Here is a 21,577-nt window from a genome sequence, read left to right on the forward strand (position 1 = left end):
TAGACAAGCAGTGCGTCGGTGCGCGCCTGGAATCCGAGCCTGTGAACCCCAGGCCCCCAAAGCAGAGTGCACGCACTTAACTGCTTGCACCACCGGGTCGGCCCCCTTCACGTGAGTATTTTTATCTTCATGGTTTTGCTCTACAACAGTGTTACTCAAAGTGTGGGCCTCAGGCAACACCTATGAGCTTGATGAAACATCAAATTGATGGGCCCTACCCTGGCCCACTGAATTAGAATCTCTGAGAATGGGGCCCTGGAAACTGTAGTTTCATAAGTTCTCCAGGTGATTCTTATGCACATTAAAGTTTGAGAACCTCTGCTCTACAAGAATTGACTTCAAAGCCTAGCTTTGGGTCACCTTCCTCACTTAAGATCTCAAGCTCTTCAGGCATTTCTCACCAGAGCAGGCCACCTCTCTGTTCTTATCGGATATCATCAGAGGGCACAGTCATCCTTGAGGGTTATTTCTGATATTTTTGAAACAACCAGAAGTCAATTGATAGTTTGATAGGTGAATGATAAATCTGGTTAATACTTCTTTGGATCCCAAAATTCCAATTTGATTATTTAATAACTGATTTTCGTAAATGGCCTTATAAAGTTGCCATGATGAAAATTTCAAAAGAATTATTCCAAAAATGTTTCGAGCAATGGTAGTATTATATGTGCTAGGGACTGCCATGGTCTAATGCTAATAGTTTTGCGGGCCGGCCCCGTGGCTTAGCGGTTAAGTGTGTGCGCTCCGCTGCTGGCGGCCCGGGTTCGGATCCCGGGCGTGCACCGACGCACCGCTTCCCCGGCCATGCTGAGGCCGCGTCCCACATACAGCAACTAGAAGGCTGTGCAACTATGACATACAACTATCTACTGGGGCTTTGGGGGGGAAAATGCTAATAGTTTTGCTTCTTTTGAGTTCCTATGGTTCAATGGTGTGGTGAGGTTATCCAGACTATTTTGCAGAAATAAAGAATTATTTTTCTTTGAAAGTGTGCTTATCCCACGCTTACTTACTTGCTTACTCAAGAGAATTTCTTCTTGTAGCAAGGATGGGCTCCTGTGAAGCACTGACTGTATATAGTTATTCTCAAGCACCATTAGGGAGTCGTTCAACATAGCCCCTCACCTGGCACTTAAGCAGACTAGGTGTTTAAAATGATTGCTGTTGGACGATGAGAGACTCTATGAAGATATGAACTCAGACTGCTAAAGTGTTAGGCTCTCTTTTTTAAAGAATAAGATATTGGATATACTTGTGGGCCTTTGGAAAGATCATTTCTCACTGGCACCACCTGATATTATTCAGAGATTTACGTTTCACTCACAGAGAAGATAACCTGGTGAATCCACTTCTGCTTGTATTATGGAGGAGGAACCCATCTGATGCTACTTTTTGGAAGATTTATTAGAAGATGCGGAGACAACATCTTGAATGAGTGTTTAGTGATGACATCCTCCACTGGCACCTACTGAATGAGTCAAATGTGAGATTTATAGGGGCTTAATAAAAAGTTTATCTAGCTAGGTTGTATCATTAAATGTCAAACTAAATGAAAAGCTTTTGACATGAAGGTTATCCAAAGAGAGCAAACCAAGCATAGGAAATGTTGAGCTATGGAGGCAGCATACAATGAGCAGGGGCTTTGAAATCCAACAGACCTGAGTTTGAGATTCAGCTCTGCCATTGTCCAGTTCTGTGATCTTGGGAAAATTACTTAACCTCTCTAAGCACTGATTCTCTCTCTCTCTCTCTTTTTTTTTTTGCTGAGAAAGATTCACCCTGAGCTAACATCCGTTGCCAATCTTCCTCTTTTTTATATGTGGGCCACTGCCACAGCATGGCCACTGATGAGTGATGTAGGTCTGCGCCCAGCAACTGAACCTGGGCTGCCTAAGTGGAGCATGCTGAACTTAACCACTAGGCCACAGGGCTGGCCCAGTCTAAGCACTGATTATTGTCTGCAAACCTGGTATAGTGCCTGAGCCTGACACAGAGTAGGGTTTCATAAATTACTAAGTATTAAAATTACAATGTATTGTTTGAATATCTGGAGATGAGATATCAGGTCCAGCTCATGCTAAGGAAGGTGTGGTAGGCAGAATAATGACCCCCCAAAGATGTCTACATCCTAATTCCCAGAACCTGGGAATATGTTACTTTATATGGCAAAAGGGATTTTACAGATGTGATTAAATTAAAGATCTTGAGATGATGGGAGAGATTATCCTGGATTATCCAGGTGGACCCAATGTAATCACAAGGGTCCTTTCAAGTGAAAGGGTCAGGCAGAGTGTTAGAGAAGATGTGACTACTGAAGCAGAAGCTGGAGTGATGCAATTGCTGGCTTTGAAGATGGAAGGAAGAGGGCCATGAGCCAAGTAATGCGGGCAGCTCTAGAAGTTGGAAAAGGCAAGGAAATGAATTTTCCCCTAGAGCCTCCAGAAGAAATGCAATCTTGCTCATACATACATTGACTTTAACCTACTGAGACCCATTTCAGACTTCTGATCCCCAGAACTTTACAATAATAAATTTGTGTTGTTTTTAAGCCACTATGTTTGTGGTAAATTGTTACAGCAGCAATAGGACACTAATACAGAAAATGAAACCAAATCTTTTTGAATATTCAAAGATTCTGAGTGCAGATTTTGAAAGATGAAGTTTTCACTTTGGAGTCCATGCTGTTCAACATCAATTAGTATAATGTCCAAGGATGGTAATAGTTTATTTGTGAGTGAATTTATCCATCCTGGCATCAGATGGTCTTGATTACTCACTTGCCAGTCAAGCGCATTTGTACCACATTCAGAAGGCCCCAGGCACAATCGTCAGGACCCTGCAGTATTTGCTGCAATACTGGGAAACTGTGCCTGGTGGGAAAGCCAGAAGGAAGAAAACTGGTTATGGCAGATCAATAATCAAGAAAGACAACTGTTTAGGAGTATCAGAAGAAGTGTAAATTTGGTCAGCTATTCTGGAGGACAATTTGATAATAATATCAAAAAACATGTATATGAAGCTTTAAAAATGCAAGTACTCTGACTCAGCAATTCTACTTGTAGGAAAATTTATCCTAGGTGAAAAAAAACTGGATTAGTATGCATATCATTCACCTGCTTAAAATATCCTTTCATGGTTCCTATAACCGCTTATAGAATAACACTTGAGGAGACTGAAGGGAGATAGCAGTACATCCACTTATGTTGGGTAATTAAGACTGGCAGGTATTTGTACTGGCCATAGCTTGGTCTAGACTTGAACCTGGTTAGATTAACCTTGAAGGTCCCGGAACCATCTTTGCTACTTTTGATCTTTTTCATGAAAATCACTGAAACGGTGATTGTGACTAACAGTTCCAAAGTTAAGTCGGTGCCTGCCTTTAAAGATTTATTATAAACTATCATTCAATTTTATGGCTTAAATAAATTAAAAATTTTATATGTCTGTGTAATTGAGCCATTAAGTGTTGAAAATTACCTATATGACATTCAGATAATATATTTGGCATGCAAAAGTTGTAAATCCAAATTATGCTCAAATCCAAGTGAGGAAATCTTCATTCATTTTTTTCTGTTGTATTATCTGTTTCAGCTGTATGTCTGGACCCAAACCCCATCAAGGAGGGACCAAAATTTACACAACATTCTTCAGTATGATGGCGGCTGCATTTGGAGTTTTGATTAAACTGCACTACATGTGTGATTATTACTTGTAAACAGATGATTAGATATTAATTAGACAATAAGTGATTGTAAAGTACTCAGAAAATAAAAGTGTTTATAAATACCACCAAGTAATAGCAACAATAATTCTTTACTGACTACACAGCTGCTAATGTCAATAAGAACTATTTATTCCAGCTAAGGGCAACTTTAATTTATGCAAAAAAAAAAGCTGCTATCATATCTGTTTTGCTAGAGCAAAACAAAATATATCATATTTACAACTGATTTTATCAGCATTTAGATAAATACATCTGATTTTGATAGAAACAACTTACCTCTTTTCGGATCATCTCAAAGACAGGCACAACCGTTACGGTATGGTGTCTTCGAGTGCTAAGAACTGGAGCTCCTTACTGCTCATCTCTCTGACTTATGTCAAATATTTCTTTCTTCTAACTATAGGATGTACGATGACATTTCGTTAGAGGCATTTTCATTCATGCAGTAGGCTTGTCATGTTGGGTCTGTGCAGTTGCTCCCGAGCGCCTTGAAACTGTGCTTAGACTCAATAAATTTTGGCCAAATAAATGAGCGCAAGTCAATTCTTTTTTGGTTATTATAGAAGCTGGAAAAAGAAGAAAATCCATTTAAGAAGAAAAACAAAGCACTTTCATTCTATCTTTTTTTGTTTGTTTCGCTGAGGAATATTCGCCCTGAGCTAACATCTGTACCAGTCTTCCTCTATTTTGTGTGTCAGCTGCCACCATAGCATGGCCACTGACAAGTGATGTAGGTCCGCGCCCGGGAACCGAACCCGGGCTGCTGAAGCAGAGCACGCTGAACTTAACCACTAGGCCACTGGACCGGCCCCTCATTCTATCTTCTTGATTTTGTTTCTCAAAAAATAAGATTTCGGGGCCAGCCCCGTGGCATAGTGGTTAAGTGTGCACACTCTGCTGCTGGTGGCCCGGGTTCAGATCCCAGGCGTGCACCAATGTACCGCTTGTCAAGCCATGCTGTGGCGGCATCCCATATAAAGTGGAGGAAGATAGGCACGGATGTTAGCCCAGGGCCAGTCTTCCTCAGCAAAAAGAGGAGGATTGGCATGGATGTTAGCTCAGGGCTGATCTTCCTCACAAAAAAATAAATAAATAAGTTTTGAAGCTCTGGCTACTTTTTATGTCTGATCATTATTTTTTTTTCCCCTAATGGCCTTTATAGGTCATGGACCTGTATCAGCCTGGCTCTTGACCTACTGGTGAAAATGGCAATGCATCTGTGTTTATTTTTCTGTCATAAGTAAATTCAAGCACTTACAATGAGTCCAGGTCCATGGTTTCAGAGATATGAAATGAACTGAATGAATATAAGTGAAGAGTGCTTCATGTTACATGCATTCAATAGAAATCCATGAAGGGGTTATTTTGGATGATGAGATCAGCATGAGTTAGCTCAGCAACCTTGTTAACAAAGCAAATCTAACTATATCAAAAAGTGAGGCAGTGTAGTTTGATGGAAAATAGATTTGAACTTTGATTCGAGAGACCTGGATTCAAGTGATACTTCTGCCACTTACTGTGTGACCTTGCTCAAGTCACCTAGCCTCTCTGAATCTGTTTACTTATTTGAAAATTGTTCGTATTAAAACTTGTCAATCTCAGAGTGCTATATATATATATATATATATATATATATATATAATCCAATGTGTAAAAGCACCAAGTGAGGGGTGAAATGCTTTATATTGAAAAAAATTTTGATTACCATAATTTACCTGGAGCGGGTGACAAGGATTTATGCATGGGTTTCATTATTTAGTATGGTGGAATTTTTTTCTGGACTATGTCAGGTTTTAGGCCCAAACCATAAGCCACATGTGGAAAACTGGGGAAGTGGCTCAAAATAGAGCACAAAAGTAATAAAATTCCATAGAAAGTAATAATGGTTTCTGGGAAACCTTAAATTCTTCTGTCAACTTTACTTTGTTTTTTCCATCTCCTTTCCATCTTTGTAATAAATTCCTTATTTGGTAAATCTGAGGCAGAGAGGAAAAATGAATAAAAAAGAAAAAGGAAAAGTGGAAGAGACAGCGGGGTCAGGAGTGATGGTGAGGGGGAAGGATTTGGGATGAAGGAGGTTTTACACATGGCCTTCTTGATAATTGTTAACAGCAGTATAAATGTGTAGGGGCATACAAACCGTAGCTAAATAATTTAAAATTTTCAGTATGGTTGACCTAATATTTTTATACAATGGATATAAAATTTCTAGCAGCATGATTACATTAAAGATTGGAAAATAAAAGGGAAGGGAAAGGTATTTTTAAAGAAGAAAAAGCTTAAATGTAATGCCACTTTAAAAAAATAGGCTAAGAGATATTTATATATGATGTTATGACTCATTTTTATCCACATGTGATGAGGATATGAAAGGTATTTCGCCACAAGAAACAGATCATATTAGAACTTTATGATGGGGCACCGGAATAGTGTCTTAGTTGGAGATCCCCCAGAAGCAGACCCTGAGACAAGGATTCAAGTTCAAGTAGTTTATTTGGGAGGTGAGCCCAGGAACACCCATGGGAGTGTGGGCAAGTGAGACAAGGAAAGGAAGGCAGCCAATACAGAGTGCACTGTCAAGCTAGCTACCACCCTGGCAACTGGAACTTAATCCCACTGGGGAACTCTGGGAGTCAGTGTAGAACATGCCTTTCAGAGTTTTCCCACTTGAGGGCTGAGAGCACTGGGGTATTTATACATTCACTCCTGTCAGTCAGTGGTTGAGAACTCTTGGGGGTGTGGGCTGTTAATTTTCTGGCCCTTCAGCCTTGCCTCCGCAGTGGTGTTGGTAGGAGGGGGCAGTGGTTTCCGATGGCCAGAGAAAGCCCTCAGGCAGAGAGATGCAGGTGCAAGCAGCTGGCAGCTCCTGTTCCCAAGAGATTATTTTAGTTCTTCCCTGCAGATCTTTGGGAATGGTATTTTCAACAATTTGATGTGGTTGAAGTGAAGACCTCTTGTAGGAAGAATGATGTCATTTGTAGGTCTCTTCCAAGCTGAAGTAAAGGTCTCTATGGCTCCGTTTCCTCATGTGCAGAGTGGGGCAACTATCCCTATCCGGTCAGGTGTGGTGGGGATTACCGGCAGCCAGTGATAAGTACGTAGCACAGTGCAAAGAACGTAAGAGGTACTGGATAAATGGTAGGAATCAAGGGAGTGGTGCTTGTGAGGGGCAGTGCTGAGCTAATAAGTTCTCACCAGAGCCATGCCTTTCTCGCAGAGGTTACAAGACTCAGGAGCCCTGTCCCCAAACCTTCCCTGCGGATTTTCTGAACAGCCTGCCTCCAACACATTTCCTCTGCTTCTGCTAACTGGAGATAGGACGCCCTGCACCTTCCTATTTGATCACGCGCTAGCCTCTGCCTGCCTCCCCCCTCCCCCATACCCAGCCCTTGATGCCTTTGGGGAGGAGGAGTAACGTTCATTTTTTTTTCTAACTATAAGGATAATATATGATCATTTTTAAGTACTTGTAATAGACAGGAAAATATAAAAAAGAAAACAAAAATCCTCCATAATCCCAGAGTTTAAAGATGTCACTGTTAACATCTTGGTGCATTTCCCTGCAGTGCTTTTTTCTAGGCATGCACATATCTCATAATTGGGATCATTTCTTTGAATTGTATTTTGTGGCCATTTTTCTCACCTGACATAATGTTAACATGTTCCCATAGCATTAGAATTTCTTCAAAAACATGACTCTTTAATGCATGTATAACAGGAATGAATATGAATGTATTTTATTTTTATTTTAACCATTCCTCCTATTGCTGTAAATTGTATCTTTTTTTTTTGCCTTTTATAAATCTGCATTAAGCGTCTTTGTACATAATTATTTGTGTGCTTCTCTGTTTCTTTCCTTAGGGATAAATTCCCAAGGGGAATCCCTGGGTCAAAGGGTATGAACATTCTAAAAGCTGTTAGCACGTACTGACAAATGTCCTCCATGGAGTTTTTAACAATGTTAACATGTTAACATGTATAGATTTGTGTAACTATTACCATAATCAGGATAAGAACAATTCTATCACTCCAATAACCTCTCTTCTGCTATGGCTTTATGGTCACCCCCCACCCCCACCACATAACTCCTAGAAGGTGATGGAAATTTAATTCCATAGTCTGGAATTAACTGGTCATTCTCAGCTAATCATCTCAATAGCATGACGAAGCCCCCAAGTTAAAATAACCCATTCAGGTATTAAGAAGTTCCCGAATCAGGTTGCAATTGCAGCCAAGACTCTGGTCCTCGGAGGGGGTGGATCTGGTAAGGACTCCTCTCAGAGTGGTCCCTGAGAGAGTCTATTTCTGCCCATTAGGACTGTGAGACATACTGAGATTCATGTACTGGGCTGTCGGGAGAGGGGCATGAGGAAGCCAAGACAAGCGGGGAGTAGGATTAGTGGGAACGGAATTGTAGAGCTGAACTTCAAGGCAGTTAGAAGTCTAAATTGTGAGATTCAAGGACTTGGGCTGAATATGTGTCAGGTGTGACTTGGATTTAGCACAAAGTGGCACTGATAGCTAGGCTGACTTGGGTGACACAACGAAGATACTCATCCTAGGCAGAGGCAGCATCTTGGTTCGATGGGATAGGGGAGGATGAGGAGGGGAGGAAGGGGGCATCTGCCCACTTTGAGACAGAAAAGGCTGGGGTGGGAGGATAAGGGCACAGTCTAGGCTCTTGGGCAAGAGGGGTTCACAAGGACCCTGCTAGACATCAGAACTCTGCTAAATAGGCAGGTGAACAGGTGAGCCTCCCATTCTAGAGAGGGAATCAGATGACCAATTAGGAACCAAGCTGGCAGCTCAATGGCCCAGATCACTGTGGGGGTTAGGGGATTAGGTGCTTTCCAGTGGGATCATGTGGCTCTAGGCAGTGTTCTCAAACTTTAGCATGTGGCATAATGCCTCCAAAACCTGGAGGTTTCGTTAAAACACAGATTCCTGGTCTCCACCACCTGATTTAGTAGGTCTGGGTTGGGCAGTGAGAATTTCTGACAAGTTCCCAGGGCTGCTGCTGCAGCTCCTTTGGGGACCACACTTTGAGAACCACCACTGTAAAGCAAAGAAAATATTGAGATTAGATGAGCAATCTCACTCCCTCATCACCCAGCACAAGGTGAGGAGTGGGGTGGGGGAAGGGGCTCCTAAATGTATTGCAAGTCTTGGCTTTTCCAGCTTGAGGTGTTTTGTGCTTCCAGGAGGGCAGATAGGGTAGGAAGGAAAGGGTACAAAATGGGTAGGAAGGCCCCTTTGCAGATGAGCAAAGTGTCACTGTAATTCTTGCATCTCTAGAGTTCTCTCAAGCATAGGTAATAACTGCGATGTCAAGTAATGTCATTCTGATTTAAAGTGGCAGGCTCTATAACTGTCAAATTGTAAATCTGCTGCGGAATCCATTTTCTTCTTCTTTTAAGGGTAGCCCTCTTTGCTTATTTGAGAATAAAAATAATACCCCTTTACATTAGTATAGCACATTCTAATTTACAAAGTGCTTTCACATGATATCTTATTTGATCTCCCAATTTCTGTGAGGAAGGCAGGGCAGGTATTTTTATCTCATCCTTTGGACTACTGGTTCTCAAAGTGTGGCCCCTGGACCTGAAGCATCAGCAACACCTAGGAACTTGTTAGAAATGCAAATTCCGGCTCCACCCCAGACCTACTGAATCAGATCTTGAGGGGCTAATAATTTGCATTTCTAACAAGTTCCTGGGTGATGCTGATGTTGGTACTGCTGGTCCTGGGCCACACTTGGATGCAAACCACTGCTGTAGATTAAAATGAAAGATTTAGAAGCCCAGGGACTTGTCTTAAGAGGACTGCTACCTAGGTGCTTTTCCTACTACTACACCTGCTGCATCCCTGCCCTCCCCCCAATTCCTTCCAATCCCAGCTCACTGCTTATGAGTTTCAGGCCCTGAGTAATTACTCTAAATTGCAATTTCCTCCCCTGTAAAATGGGGCTAATAATAGGATCAACCTCTTTGGGTTCTTATGAAGATTAAACAAGATCTAGGTAAAGTACTTAGCACTGTGCCTGTGCTAGCAATTACCATGATTTTTATTAATGTTATTAAAAGTGTCACAGGTCACTAGAATGAATACCTTTGTAAATTCTTTTCTTTGAGTGCGTATCTTCAGAACACCCCTCTTAAAGTGGGGGATATTCCTGGACAATTGAGACATTAAGGCACATCCCATCTGGGATGTTTCTGTGATTGCCATGAGCATTTGGCTGAAAGCAAGGTGCTTAGGAAATGGGAACAGAGGAGTAATAGACCAGCGTATGGAACAGTGTATTGAAGGGCAGACAACAGCAAGCCTTGATTGGAGAAACTCTAGCTGAGGAGAGGGAGGAGCGGCTGAGGGAGGAAGCAATCGGGGAGGGCAGTCAGAGGTGGGAGGCAGGTTGTCCAAGACAATCTACCTCCGCCCAAGTTCCAGCCAGCGCGCCCCCGGGGAAGGCTCCAGGGCTACACCAGGCTGCGGGGGATCTGCTAGTGCTCTTGTTGCAGTCAAGGGGGTGAACACTCAGGTGCCCAAGATGAATGCCCCGAGAGGCCCTCCGAGGCCAGCTGGCAATCGTGGGCACAGGGAGTTTGGGCTCAAAAGTGGCTTTGTCTTCAGGGTGACTCCTATTTGGCAAAATTCTGCCTATAGCACATCAAACACTCATGCCAGGGACATGGTCGTTTTTTAGTGGAGGTCGGCTATGTTTTTTCTCAGGGCGTCCTGGGCTCCTCAGGAAGCCGTTTTATCTTATCTGGGTAGCGCAGCCCGGGTCCCTCGCCCAGAACAGACCTTTGCAACTGAATTAAACAGAAGAAACAAAAGCAGCAAGTTCGGGCCCCGTGGGCACGGCCCGCCAGCCAATGGGGGCCGGCCGCTCCCCGGCGGAGTGGTACTATGATGACAGTAGCCAACCAGCGCGCTCCATGCAAATGAGGTACTGTATCCCGCGCCCGCCGCACCAGTGCCGTCTGGTTGTTATAGTGATAAACTGAGGCCTTGCCTCTTGGCTTCTCCGAGGAGAAAGGGGGGGGGGGGGGGGGGGTGGGGGGTAACCTCTTTGCTTCCCGCAAGGAAGACAGAAAGAAGGGACGAAGAGGGGGGATGGGTGAGGAAGAGAAAAATACGTGACAAAGAAAACATTCTCTGCCTGGGAGGAGACTCACAGAGGGTGTAGAGCTGAAGGGAGCATTCACTGGCCATGCCAGTACTTACCACTGATGCTGAGTCAGAAACAGGTATCCCAAAATCCCTTTCCAATGAGCCTCCCTCAGAAACCATGGAGGAAATAGAGCACACATGCCCACAGCCTCGACTGGTAAGTAAAGACAAAGGATGCAAATGTATGCATGGCTATGGCACAAAAGATTTCCTTATGCGCCCGCAGCCAGCGAGGAAAACGATGCTTAGAGGATTTTCATGTAAATGAGAATGGAGCTACCGCCTAATCCTTCTCAGTTGTTTACACTTAGCTTCTGTACTGGGCGCTGCTCTCAGTTTACATTATTGTATTGGCTGGGTAGGAAACGGGCTTCTTGGGCTATGCTGTGTTTTTGTGCCTTGGGAGGAGGGGATGGCCTTCTTCCTTTTAGGTGTAGTCTCATGTGAAGATAAAAATCCTACAGTGCAATTTTAAAATGGTATTCTCTTCGCAAAGATTGGGATGAGTCCGTGGTTAAGTTCTGAATTCTAGGTAAGGAATGATTCGGTCCTCAACTAATTTTGGTGCCTAATGCCAATTTTGGAAAAAATGAAAACGACATGGAAGCAAAACTTCCCTATTCCTATGAAAATTTCAAAATAATTGAGTCCCTCAATGATGTATTTAGAAATAATGTGCATCTTAAATGAATTGTAAACATTTCCGGAGTGTGCTGTGATGATTTCTCTTCAGCTAGTGGGAACCTGGGGAAGCTACATTTCCTTAGAAAGGGGCCGCGTGCCTTTAATAATGAAAGTGTGGAGACGGGGCACTCAGAGCTTCCTTCCCTCTCAGGAACTGGTATCCCAAATTTGATCAGTTTCTCTGCCACTGGTCATGATTCCTTAAGTAAATGAGGAAGGTGGTTGTCAGCCACCTCAGCGTGTATCCTCAAGGAATCAAAAACACCAAATGGGTGGTGGGTTTCCCGTGGCCTGAAGTCTTGTGGAACTTGGGGAGACCTCTCTTTGAACCCTCAAATCCAAGCGACACACTAGTTAGAGCTGTCCTCTCTCTAGCAATTTCCCCCAAGTTAAAAGGTGCAATATTTTGATTGGCTTTGGAGTTTGACCCTGGGAAGAGGTTTTTTTTTTAAAAAAAGGATTTTGTAATGTAGCATTTTCTGTGAACTCCCAAAATGAGAGCTCACAGATTCCAAGGCCAGCACATCGTGGAACTGCCACTTCTTCATAAGGGTTATTAAGGGTTCAAAGGCAGGCTTAGAACAACTTCCTAAAACATGAAAACAAACGGAAGTTATATTAGAGCGCTGTGGGCTTTTGTTCACTGTGTTCTTTTTAAAATATATTTTCTTAGGGCACTTTAGTATTAACTGCTTCCCGGTATTTAAGCCACTTACTGAACGACGTACACAACGTAGTACCTATATTCTCATAGGATACAAAACATCCCAATAAGTTTGTTACCAAGGGATTCCTTTGAGCCACTAAACAACTCATAGTCTAGCACTGAAAAAAAAATTGACCACTAAAAGCTTCTTACAAGATCAGCCAAAATATAAAGTTAAATCCAATGTTCAAATTTGCATCACACACCTTCCTGACTGGTAAAGGGCAGGGGAGAGAGAGGCAGAATCCGTTTCCAGTTTCAGTCTTTCGTGCCCACTTCTTTTCCTTTCCCTTTTGGCCTTTTAGCTCTTCTGCTCTTTGGTTGCTTCTGCCTGAGAGGGTGGGCAGAGGAAATTTAGGGAAGGAAGAAAGTTCAAGTACTTTCCATTTTCACTTGTGACAGCTAATCCTGGAGGTAACTCACAAGAACCATGCACAGCTGGCAATGTTACACCTCTACCTCCCCATCGTGTTAGAAATGAGGAAACTGAGGTTCAGAGAGGGTAAGTGACTTCCCCAAGTCACGTTGCTTCGAAGGGGTAGAGCTGGGATTTGAACCCAGAGCTCTACACCCGCAGAGTGGAAGATCTTTCCTCCACAACACACTTTTAAGTGAGATACGTTCCCTTCCCATCTTTTTGGCAGTTCTGGCTTAAGTATGTGTGTGTATGAGATAAAGAAGTAGAGAAGTGATTGCTTTGTTCTACTTTTGATAAAAATTTTCCATGTTGTCCATCATTACCATGGTCTACTGAAAATTGGCTCTGTTTAAATAGGGGCTGCAACCAATTTGTAAACTACTACTAAAGTTTTTGAAGCACCTTTTCTTTTATCAGCAAACTTTGATCACTGTAGGGGCATAGTCTGCATTTAGATTTACACTTCAGAACCCAACTTTCCTTTGCTAATGATTTTGCTTTAGTAACTCAGGCACATGTTACCTACTTCATAGCAAAATTTGTTGATGAGGAGAGTGAGTGGCAAGTGAAAATGTTCAATTAGCATTTCTTTTTATGATTTTTAGTAGTTTCTGTTGGTCTTTAGCTTTGCTAATATCTTCATATTTCAAATTATGTAAATTCTGTGTCTCTGCCAGCACCCAAACATATTGCCCAAAATCACATGTGGATCACTGGCGCCACAACCATTAGCAGGGTGTGGGTGCAGAGTTGCTTAACTAACTTTGGAAAGTGCATGACAGGGTTGAATGATTCCCCTTCAGAGGACAGGCTCCTTCTCCCACTTGTTACCAAACTTGAATTCATATGGTTTAGAGGAAACAGGAGCCAGTCCTGGTGGTCTAGTGGTTAAGATTCAGCGCTCTCAGGGAACCACACCACCCATCTGTCCGTTGTCATACTGTGGCTGTGTGTTGCTGTGACACTGAAAGCAATGCCACCAGTATTTCAAATACCTGCAGGGTCACCCATGGTGGACAGGTTTCAGTGGAGCTTCCAGACTAAGACAGACTAGGAAGAAGGACCTGGCCTCTCACTTCTGAAAAAATTGGCCATGAAAACCCTGTGAATAGCAGCAGAGCATTGTCTGATACAGTGCCAGAAGATGAGAAAATGGAGCCAAAAGACTGGGCAGGGTTCTGCTCTTCTGTGCAGGGTTGCTAGGAGTCAGAATCAACTCGATGGCAGTAACAACAAAGAGGAAACAGGACTCAATAACAAAACATCGTCTTTAGAAAAAAGTAGCAATTACCAGAGTGGTTCTCATTGTATTAGCTGAGGCACACACTGGCTCCCCAGACTCACTCTAACTTGACCTAGGAACATGGAAAAGGACATTTATGGGTCTGTAAAGGGCCATAAAGCTCTACTGCAAGTCCTGGAATGTGAACTTATGTCACCGAATGTCATTGTCTGTAAATATAAATTTTATTTAAATCTCAGCAATTGTGTAAAGTGCCCTTTTTGTAACGAACTGTAACGAACTCTATTTAGCATGGCACTCGAGAAGCTGTGTACAGTGTTCCAGTGTCTATATATGTGTGTCTATATACTATTTACAGTGAAGGTTGTCTATTGCGATCTGGTTTAACTCAGCCCACGTTAATTACCTACTATGTGCTAAGCTCTAAGCCCTCAAGTGCTTTGAGATCTAGAGATTCTAGAAGAGACTGACACATAAACAGATAGTTTTCATATAGGTTGATAAGGGCACAGTGTGCTAAGAGGTGTGTTACCAGGCACAGTCGGGGCAGAAAGGAGACAGTTGTGAACTCCACGAGAGTGAGTCAAAGTTTGCCAGGGGGATGTTAGATAGAAACCTGTCTTGTCATCACTGTATCTCTGGTCTCTAATACAGAGCCTGGCATACTCCTTTAAGGAAATGAAGTGGGAAGCTGGCATACCTAAATAAATATGACTTTAAAGTAATCTGTATTTTAGATTCTTCTAGGTAGCAAATTGATAAAGATATTGAGGATACAATGGAATCATGTTCAAGGGGGAATTTTTCTGAAAGGTAAACCTGTAGTTTTTCTACCTGCCTTATTTTTCATTGGAAGAAAATATAAGAAAGGAGAGGAGTAAATAGAATTAAGTAACACTGATAGATTAGAAAAGAAATAACAGAAAATTACCTAGGTTTTATGACAGAGCTTCTATCTTAGGAATGTAATCTTATTACCCTTACTACTTTACCATGGTGCTCGGGTTTGAGACGTTTCCAAGAACTCTTCTTTTGGTTATTACAATGTTTATTCTTGATCCTGGACTTGTTTTCCGTTCTTTGCTATTTTCTTGCTTAAACATGATGCAAAGTGACTTATAAGCTTGACTGTCAAGCAGAGAAACTGAGTGGCCTTGGGTGATATGATGTAATAGCCCTCCTTGGAGACCTAACTCCCAAGGAGTGAGGACTCCTTGAGGGCAAGGACTGTGTCCTCATGTCTCCCCAACCCTCAGATTATGCTTAGACAAATCCTCTGGGCTCAGCAGGTGCTCCACAGACCCTTTCTAACAAGGCCCAGCCACCCTGAAAGCTGTCTGCTTAAGGATTTGGTTAACGACCTTGGTCAAATTGTTCTGGGAGTGCATTTTGCTGTCAGAAGGAAGTTGTAATTCTAGCCTGCAATAGCCACTTCCATGAAGAGAGATGTACCATGGATCAACTGAGAAGGCCTTGGAAATAAAAAAGGGCTGTTCGATATGCCATGTTAGCAGGAGTTCATTTCAGGCTTTACTTCAAAGTGGAACAGTGCCAAGAGACTGCTGTCTTGCAGAAGGTGCATTATGTCAGTTGGGAGGTAGGACACGCACCCGCTAGTGCTCAGCAAGATGATTGGATTTCCAAAGACATCAATGGCTTCCTTTACTAGTATCACCATCTATTTAGCCACTCAGAGCAGCATATATTTTAAAAGCGAGACACTTAATGTGCTGTGTTGGTAAAAATAAGCAAATATGAGCTTCCTTGGGCATTTACTGTGGTCGACTGGAATTTTGCCCAAGGTTATTATTAGACACCTTCCTGCTGGTTCTGGTCCAAATGCAACATCCATTTCTTGCAGATTGATAATAGTCAGGCATATCAAGCATGGAATCAATGGATTAATTTCTTCCATTCTTTTAAGTTTGTACTTTCACTACCCCTCCAACTCCTCATTTACCTAATATTAAACTCCTTATGGACAAAATAAATCTAAATCAAATATAAGAAGAAAGATAGGTTCTTTGTTTTATGTTTGAGCATATAGAAATGAAAAGAGTGCGTGTGTCCTCATTCAGGCAGAGAGGAGGATTTAAAGCACTCAATGATGCAGGGCTTTGGAAGGTAACGGAGAGAAAACTCAGTCCCCTACCAACGGGATCCACAGTTAGCCAGCTTGTTAGCAACTTCCATGCAGAGCAATGCACCAGGTGCTGTGGAGAGAAATAAAAGAAGTAATCCACAGCCCCTGCCCTTAAAGATCATTTCCACTTAACAGAAGGCAGTAGTTTTGTATGTGGAAGCACGCCAGATGCTGAAATCTCTTAAGAGAGCTTTTTTGTAAGTTTGACTTTAATATATTGGACTTTCTACAGCTTTTAAGCTACATTTTATCCATTGAGCAGAAGTACTTCTCGGCAGGGAGGACTCCATTAACCTGATCCTCAAGTTAAGACAAGTTCCTCCATTTGAAGAAAAGATACAACTTACTGATCCAAAAACATTTTTGGACATGGAAAGGATCAGTCTATTTTTTTGTGTGTGTGAGGAAGATCAGCCCTAAGCTAGCATCCATGCCAATCCTCCTCTTTTTGCTGAGGAAGATTGGCCCTGAGCTAACATCCGTGCCCATCTTCCTCCATGTTATGTGGGATGTCACCACAGCATGGCCTGACAAGCGGTGTGTCGGTGTGCACCCTGGATCCGAACCTGGGCTGCCAGCAGCAGAGCACGTGCACTTAACCGCTATGCCACGGGGCCGGCCCCCCAGGATCAGTCTATTTTTGAGGGGATCTTAAACCCGCATTGTGAGTGGCACACTGCAGCCTCTACAGCAGGGCTGTCCAGTAGAAATACAATGTAATTTAAAATTTTCTAGTAGCCAGTTTAAAAAGTTTAAAACAAGGTGAAATTAATTTTAACAATATATTTTATTTAATCTGATATATCCAAAGTATTATTTCAACATGTAATCAATATAAAAATGATAAATGAGGTATTTTATATTCTTTTTTTATACTAAGTCTGAAATCCGGTGTGTATATTATACTTGCAACACATCTTAATTCAGACTAGCCAATTTCAAGTGCTCAGTAGCCACATGTGGCTTTAGAAGGAGCTCAGACACTGCCCAGGCCTATGGAGGATGAGCTCTGAGAAGCCACAATGATAAATACATTTCATGTTGCATAGCACGCACATACATATATTTACTCATAGCTTTACAAAAAGCACTTTACTTCATATTTTGCACTCATATTTTCTATGCTATCCTGTTCTGTTTCAGTTAGGAGGCTGTTGTGGTAATCTAGATGGGAATTAACAAGTTTGAAGTTGTGGGTGGGGCAGTGGAGAAGGAGAGAAATGGATGGATATGGGAGACTTTAAGAAGGTAAATGCCCCAGGATTTGATAACTGAGTCTGAGGGTGGGGCAGTATCAAGGAAGACTCAGTTTTCTGGCCCCAGCGAGTGGGTGCCATCACTGAGATGGGAGCATCAGGGGACAATAGTTTGTGAGAGTTATGTTGGGGATACCATGGAGACTTCCATTTGGAGGTGTCTAGTTACTGTTTGGTTTTGGAACTCAGAAGAGAGTTTTGAGCTGGAGATGTAGATCTGGGAGACATCAGCATGGAGGAGATGGAAGTGAAATTAGGTAGTGAAATTGATGGGAGGGAAATTGAGTCAGACAGTTTCTGAACTGAGAAGGAAGTAGATGGAAATTGTTAACTAGCAGGAGTGCCTCAGGATAATCCTACTACAGGGTAACTAGAAAATAACTGACCCTAAGCCATCATATCAGGTTCTTAGAAGGGGGAAAATAGCAGAGCTGTAATTAAAGCTATTAGAAAGCTCCTTTTTTTCTGCCTGTCTCGACATGAAATCTGGTTAAATTAATCTACTTTATCCCAGAATCTTTCCAGGATGGAACCCTGAGGAACACCATTTAAAGAGCCAATAGAGGAAGGATCATGAAAAGAAGACAGAGAGGTATTTCTCAAGTATCTGGGAGATCGGGGGGCCAAGAGCAGGGTAAGTTCTCTGGAAGGAATGTCCAATACAGCCAAATGCGGCGGAGAGATCGAATGAGATAATAAGGAAAAGTCTCCTTTGTATTTAGAAAGAAGAGGTCAATGGTGATGTTTCAGTGAAGTGGTGGGGCCAGAGACTAGATGACAATAGGTGGAGGAGCCTTTAAAGGGTGAGGAAGTAGAAGCTTGACTGAGAGGGGAAGCAGATAGAATGTATAGGACTCAAAGGTGGATAAATCAGAGTTTAGAGTTGAGAGAGGCTAGCTTTTCTCCTGTCTTCCTTCTTTCCTTCCATTCTTGCTTGCATCCATCCAATTTGCCAAAGCTTTTGGTTGGCTCATTCTTTTAAGATAGTAGCAACTTGCACTTAAATATAAATGGGAAACAGCCAGTGGGAGAGGGTGAAAGTGATGGGGAAATTGATGAAAGGAATGACCATTAAGCTGGAGAAGTTGGGCTCCAGTGCACAAGTAGAAGAATTGGCTTCAGGTAGGAAAAGAGACACCTCTCCCGTTGTGATGATCAGGAAGCTGGCAAGTATGTTTTGGGTAAGAATAAGTTATAAGGGGAAGGATATTGAAAGTTGAAAGCCTCTCTTATCTGATAGCCTCTGTTTTCTCTGTGAAGGTGGAGGCAAAGTCAATGTGGCTTGGTTCTGGCAGGTGCAGAAGTGTAATTAGGGGATAGCCTGGGTCTAGCCCCCAGGTATTTTCTCTCCAGAGTCCTCCAGGCTGGGGGGTAGCGAAAGGTGGAAAGGCTGAGTGGTTCCTGATGAGATGTAGTAGTGTTGAGAGGAAATGGATCTGTTCCCTTATGGCCTCTGGGAGTCCACACCAACCCGCAAGGTCAAGGCAGATCCAGATCTGGAGCTCCAGGCGGGAAATGGATTGGCTCACAGCGAAAGGGCTTGCAAGACAAGTTTGCTGCAGCTTGGTATCTGCTGGCTGGACCCCACAGTCTCATTTCAAGCTCAGTTTTGATCTTGAATCATTATGTGGGCTAAAGCAAATCACTTCTCCTCTCTGGACCTCAATTCTGTTACCCACAATGGGTTGGATAGATGATCTCTTCCAGTTCCAAGACTGCGATTCTAGCTTCCATAGCCATGGAACAGGGTCCGCCACAGTGTGCTCTGTTTGACCTGATGCTTCTATCAAAAATCAGTGCTACCCTTGGGGCCGGCCCTGTGGCATAGTGGTTAAGTTCGGCGCTATCCGCTTTGGCAGCGTGGGTTCGCAGGCCCGGATCCCTGGTGCAGACCTACACCGCTTGTCAGCTGTGCTATGGCGGCAACCCACATAAAAAATAGAGGAAGATTGGCACAGATGTTCACTCAGTGCTAATCTTCCTCAAGCAAAAAAAGAGGAGGATTGGCAACAGATGTTAGCTTGGGGCAAATCTTCCTCAGCAAAAAAAAAAAAAAATCAGGGCTATCCCACTCTTCACCTCCTTTTGGTTTGATCCATTTGGGGCAAAAACAGGTTGAATGATCTGATGGTAAGACACATTGACTAAATATGAATAACAACTGTTCATAAAATACTTTGGAACTTGACATTAATGTTGTACAAACCACTTCTGTTGTCTTCCGCTTTATTCTTCAGAAAGATTGAATGTATTTTGAACTATATGTTGAATATTCTAGTCATTGTTCAAAGAAACCTATGTTGAATCTCTTTTCAATGTAACAATAACCTCCTAATTTGTCTGTTTCATAATACTGAAGTTTGAAAGATTGGGTTTTCTTTGAGGCGTGGCAGTGTGGTGTTGAATATAGGGGTCTTCTCTAACTGATGCTATCCATCTAAGCTTAATACTTGGGGTTAAAGTCCAACAGTGGGTCAGGCTGTGGTCCTGAAACTCTTGTGACTTTCGCTGATGCCCACACAAAGCTTCTTAGTTCCCCTTAGTGAAATAAATGTAGAAAAAGATTTATTCTGTCTGATGACTGGGAGTAGAATGAAAAGGAGAAAGCAAGGAAGGTAGGAACAAACTAAGTTATTGCAAGCTAGGCCTATTTTCTTCCAATAATCTCCCATGTAACAGCCTCTACCTTGCTAGGATCTGATTACCCGTTGCTGGCCTCAGACCATAGCATTATTGTTTTAACATTCCTACCTTCCTCTTTATCCCAGCATGAACCAGGTTGTATGGGAGGCTGGGAAAGCTGACCCTGCTTGGGGATAAAGAGACAGTTGAGCACTCCACAATCTTGAAGGCACACTTGAAAACACAGTGATTAGAAAATAAAGCAGCAAGCCCTGGTAGTGTGCGCCTGTGTAATAATGTGCAGGGCCACACAGGGCCAGCCCATTGAGCAGGATTCATTTTCATATAATCTCCTCCCTCCCGCCAAAGTCTTTGACTTGGCGTTTTTGTTTTCCACTTAGTAATTCATGCACATTGAACCTGACATCAGTGTAAAAGGATGCTGAGGGCTATTTAAACTGGCATTTAAGAAAAATAACAACAACAATAATAGGTTCATAGAAGCATCAGGAATGATATGTACAGCCTATTGCCAACTAAATGATGTCGAAAGCCCATTCCTGGTACACACACAGGCTTCTGTGCTTCATCTCTAGTGTGCCTAATATTGACTGTAGGCACAGTCACATAATAATAAATTCTATTGTACCTCCAGATTGTTTAGTTATAAGGTAATTATTCTATACTGAGTTCGAGGCTAGAGGTCTCACTCATTTTTCTCTGTGGCAAGTGGGGAATGGAACAACTACTTAGAGTGCACACTGTGTTAGGCACCATGCTGAATGCTTTATATGTGTTATCTCATCTAACCAGGCTACAGACCTGTGAAATAAGAATTACTATTCCCCATGTCATAGACAAGGAAACCAAGAATTAAGTAATTCCCCAAAGATCAAATATTAACTGGTAAAGCTGGGATTTAACATTAGGTTTGTCTGTCTTCTAAAGCCCTCTGTTTCCACTACACATGGTTCTCCAACCTCAGTGAGGGGAGAATCACCTGCTCAAGCTCCCAGGTGATTCGGAAGCAAGATGTGTCTGATTGCACTTTGGGAACTGCTGTATTGAGCTCTCCCATGTCACATTTTCTGCTTTCAGGACTAGGAGTGGAAACAAATCAGATGTCTAGGCTCTTTGTAGTAAATTTAGATATTCAAAGTAAATTTTTTTTATCTGAGGAAGATTCGCCCTGAGCTAACATCCATTGCCAATCTTCCTCTTTTTTTGCTTGAGCAAGATTAGCCCTGAGCTAACATCTGTGCCCACCTTCCTCTATTTTGTATGTTAGTCGCCGCCACAGCATGTCTGATGAGTGGTTTAGGTGTGCGCCCAGGATCCGAACCTACAAACCTGGGCCGCCAAAGCAGAGTGCGCCGAACCTAACCACTAGGCCGTGGGGCCAGCCCCCAAAGTAAATATTTTTGACCCAGCACTTCTACATCTGGGAAATTTGTACATATGGCCACCAAAAAATAGCATTAGGGTATTCTTAGCAGTAATATTTGTAATAACCCCAAACTGGAAACTACTCGAATGCCCAGCAGAAGTAGAAGGGATAAATAAATTGTAGTATATTCACACAATGTAATGCTACACAGCAGTGAGAAT

The 21,577-nt window shown here is 42.6% G+C and overlaps 1 protein-coding gene and 1 long non-coding RNA gene across 4 annotated transcripts in view; one reads left to right on the forward strand and one right to left on the reverse strand.

Moving 5' to 3' along the window:
• Positions 1-2,594: 2,594 nt before the first annotated feature.
• LOC147911986 (uncharacterized) lies at positions 2,595-11,033 on the reverse strand. The gene is made up of 3 exons (XR_015550545.1): positions 10,952-11,033; positions 4,001-4,290; positions 2,595-2,870 (listed from the first exon to the last, which is right to left on the reverse strand). It is a non-coding gene; the product is annotated as an uncharacterized LOC147911986 (long non-coding RNA).
• The window catches only part of PCYT1B (phosphate cytidylyltransferase 1B, choline), a 99,815-nt gene continuing 89,060 nt past the window's right edge, over positions 10,823-21,577 (forward strand). For 2 of the 3 annotated variants that reach the window (XM_004435209.3, XM_087427113.1), the window contains exon 1: positions 10,825-11,054. In XM_004435209.3, coding sequence (XP_004435266.1) covers positions 10,938-11,054 — 117 coding nt within the window. In that variant the 5' untranslated portion in view covers positions 10,825-10,937. Of the gene's footprint in view, positions 11,055-21,577 lie in introns of all 3 variants that reach the window. The other variant, XM_087427112.1, reaches the window with a different exon arrangement.

Source organism: Ceratotherium simum, chromosome X, assembly GCF_057802395.1.
Source record: "Ceratotherium simum simum isolate JZ-2026a chromosome X, ASM5780239v1, whole genome shotgun sequence".
Taxonomy (NCBI): Eukaryota; Metazoa; Chordata; class Mammalia; order Perissodactyla; family Rhinocerotidae; genus Ceratotherium; species Ceratotherium simum.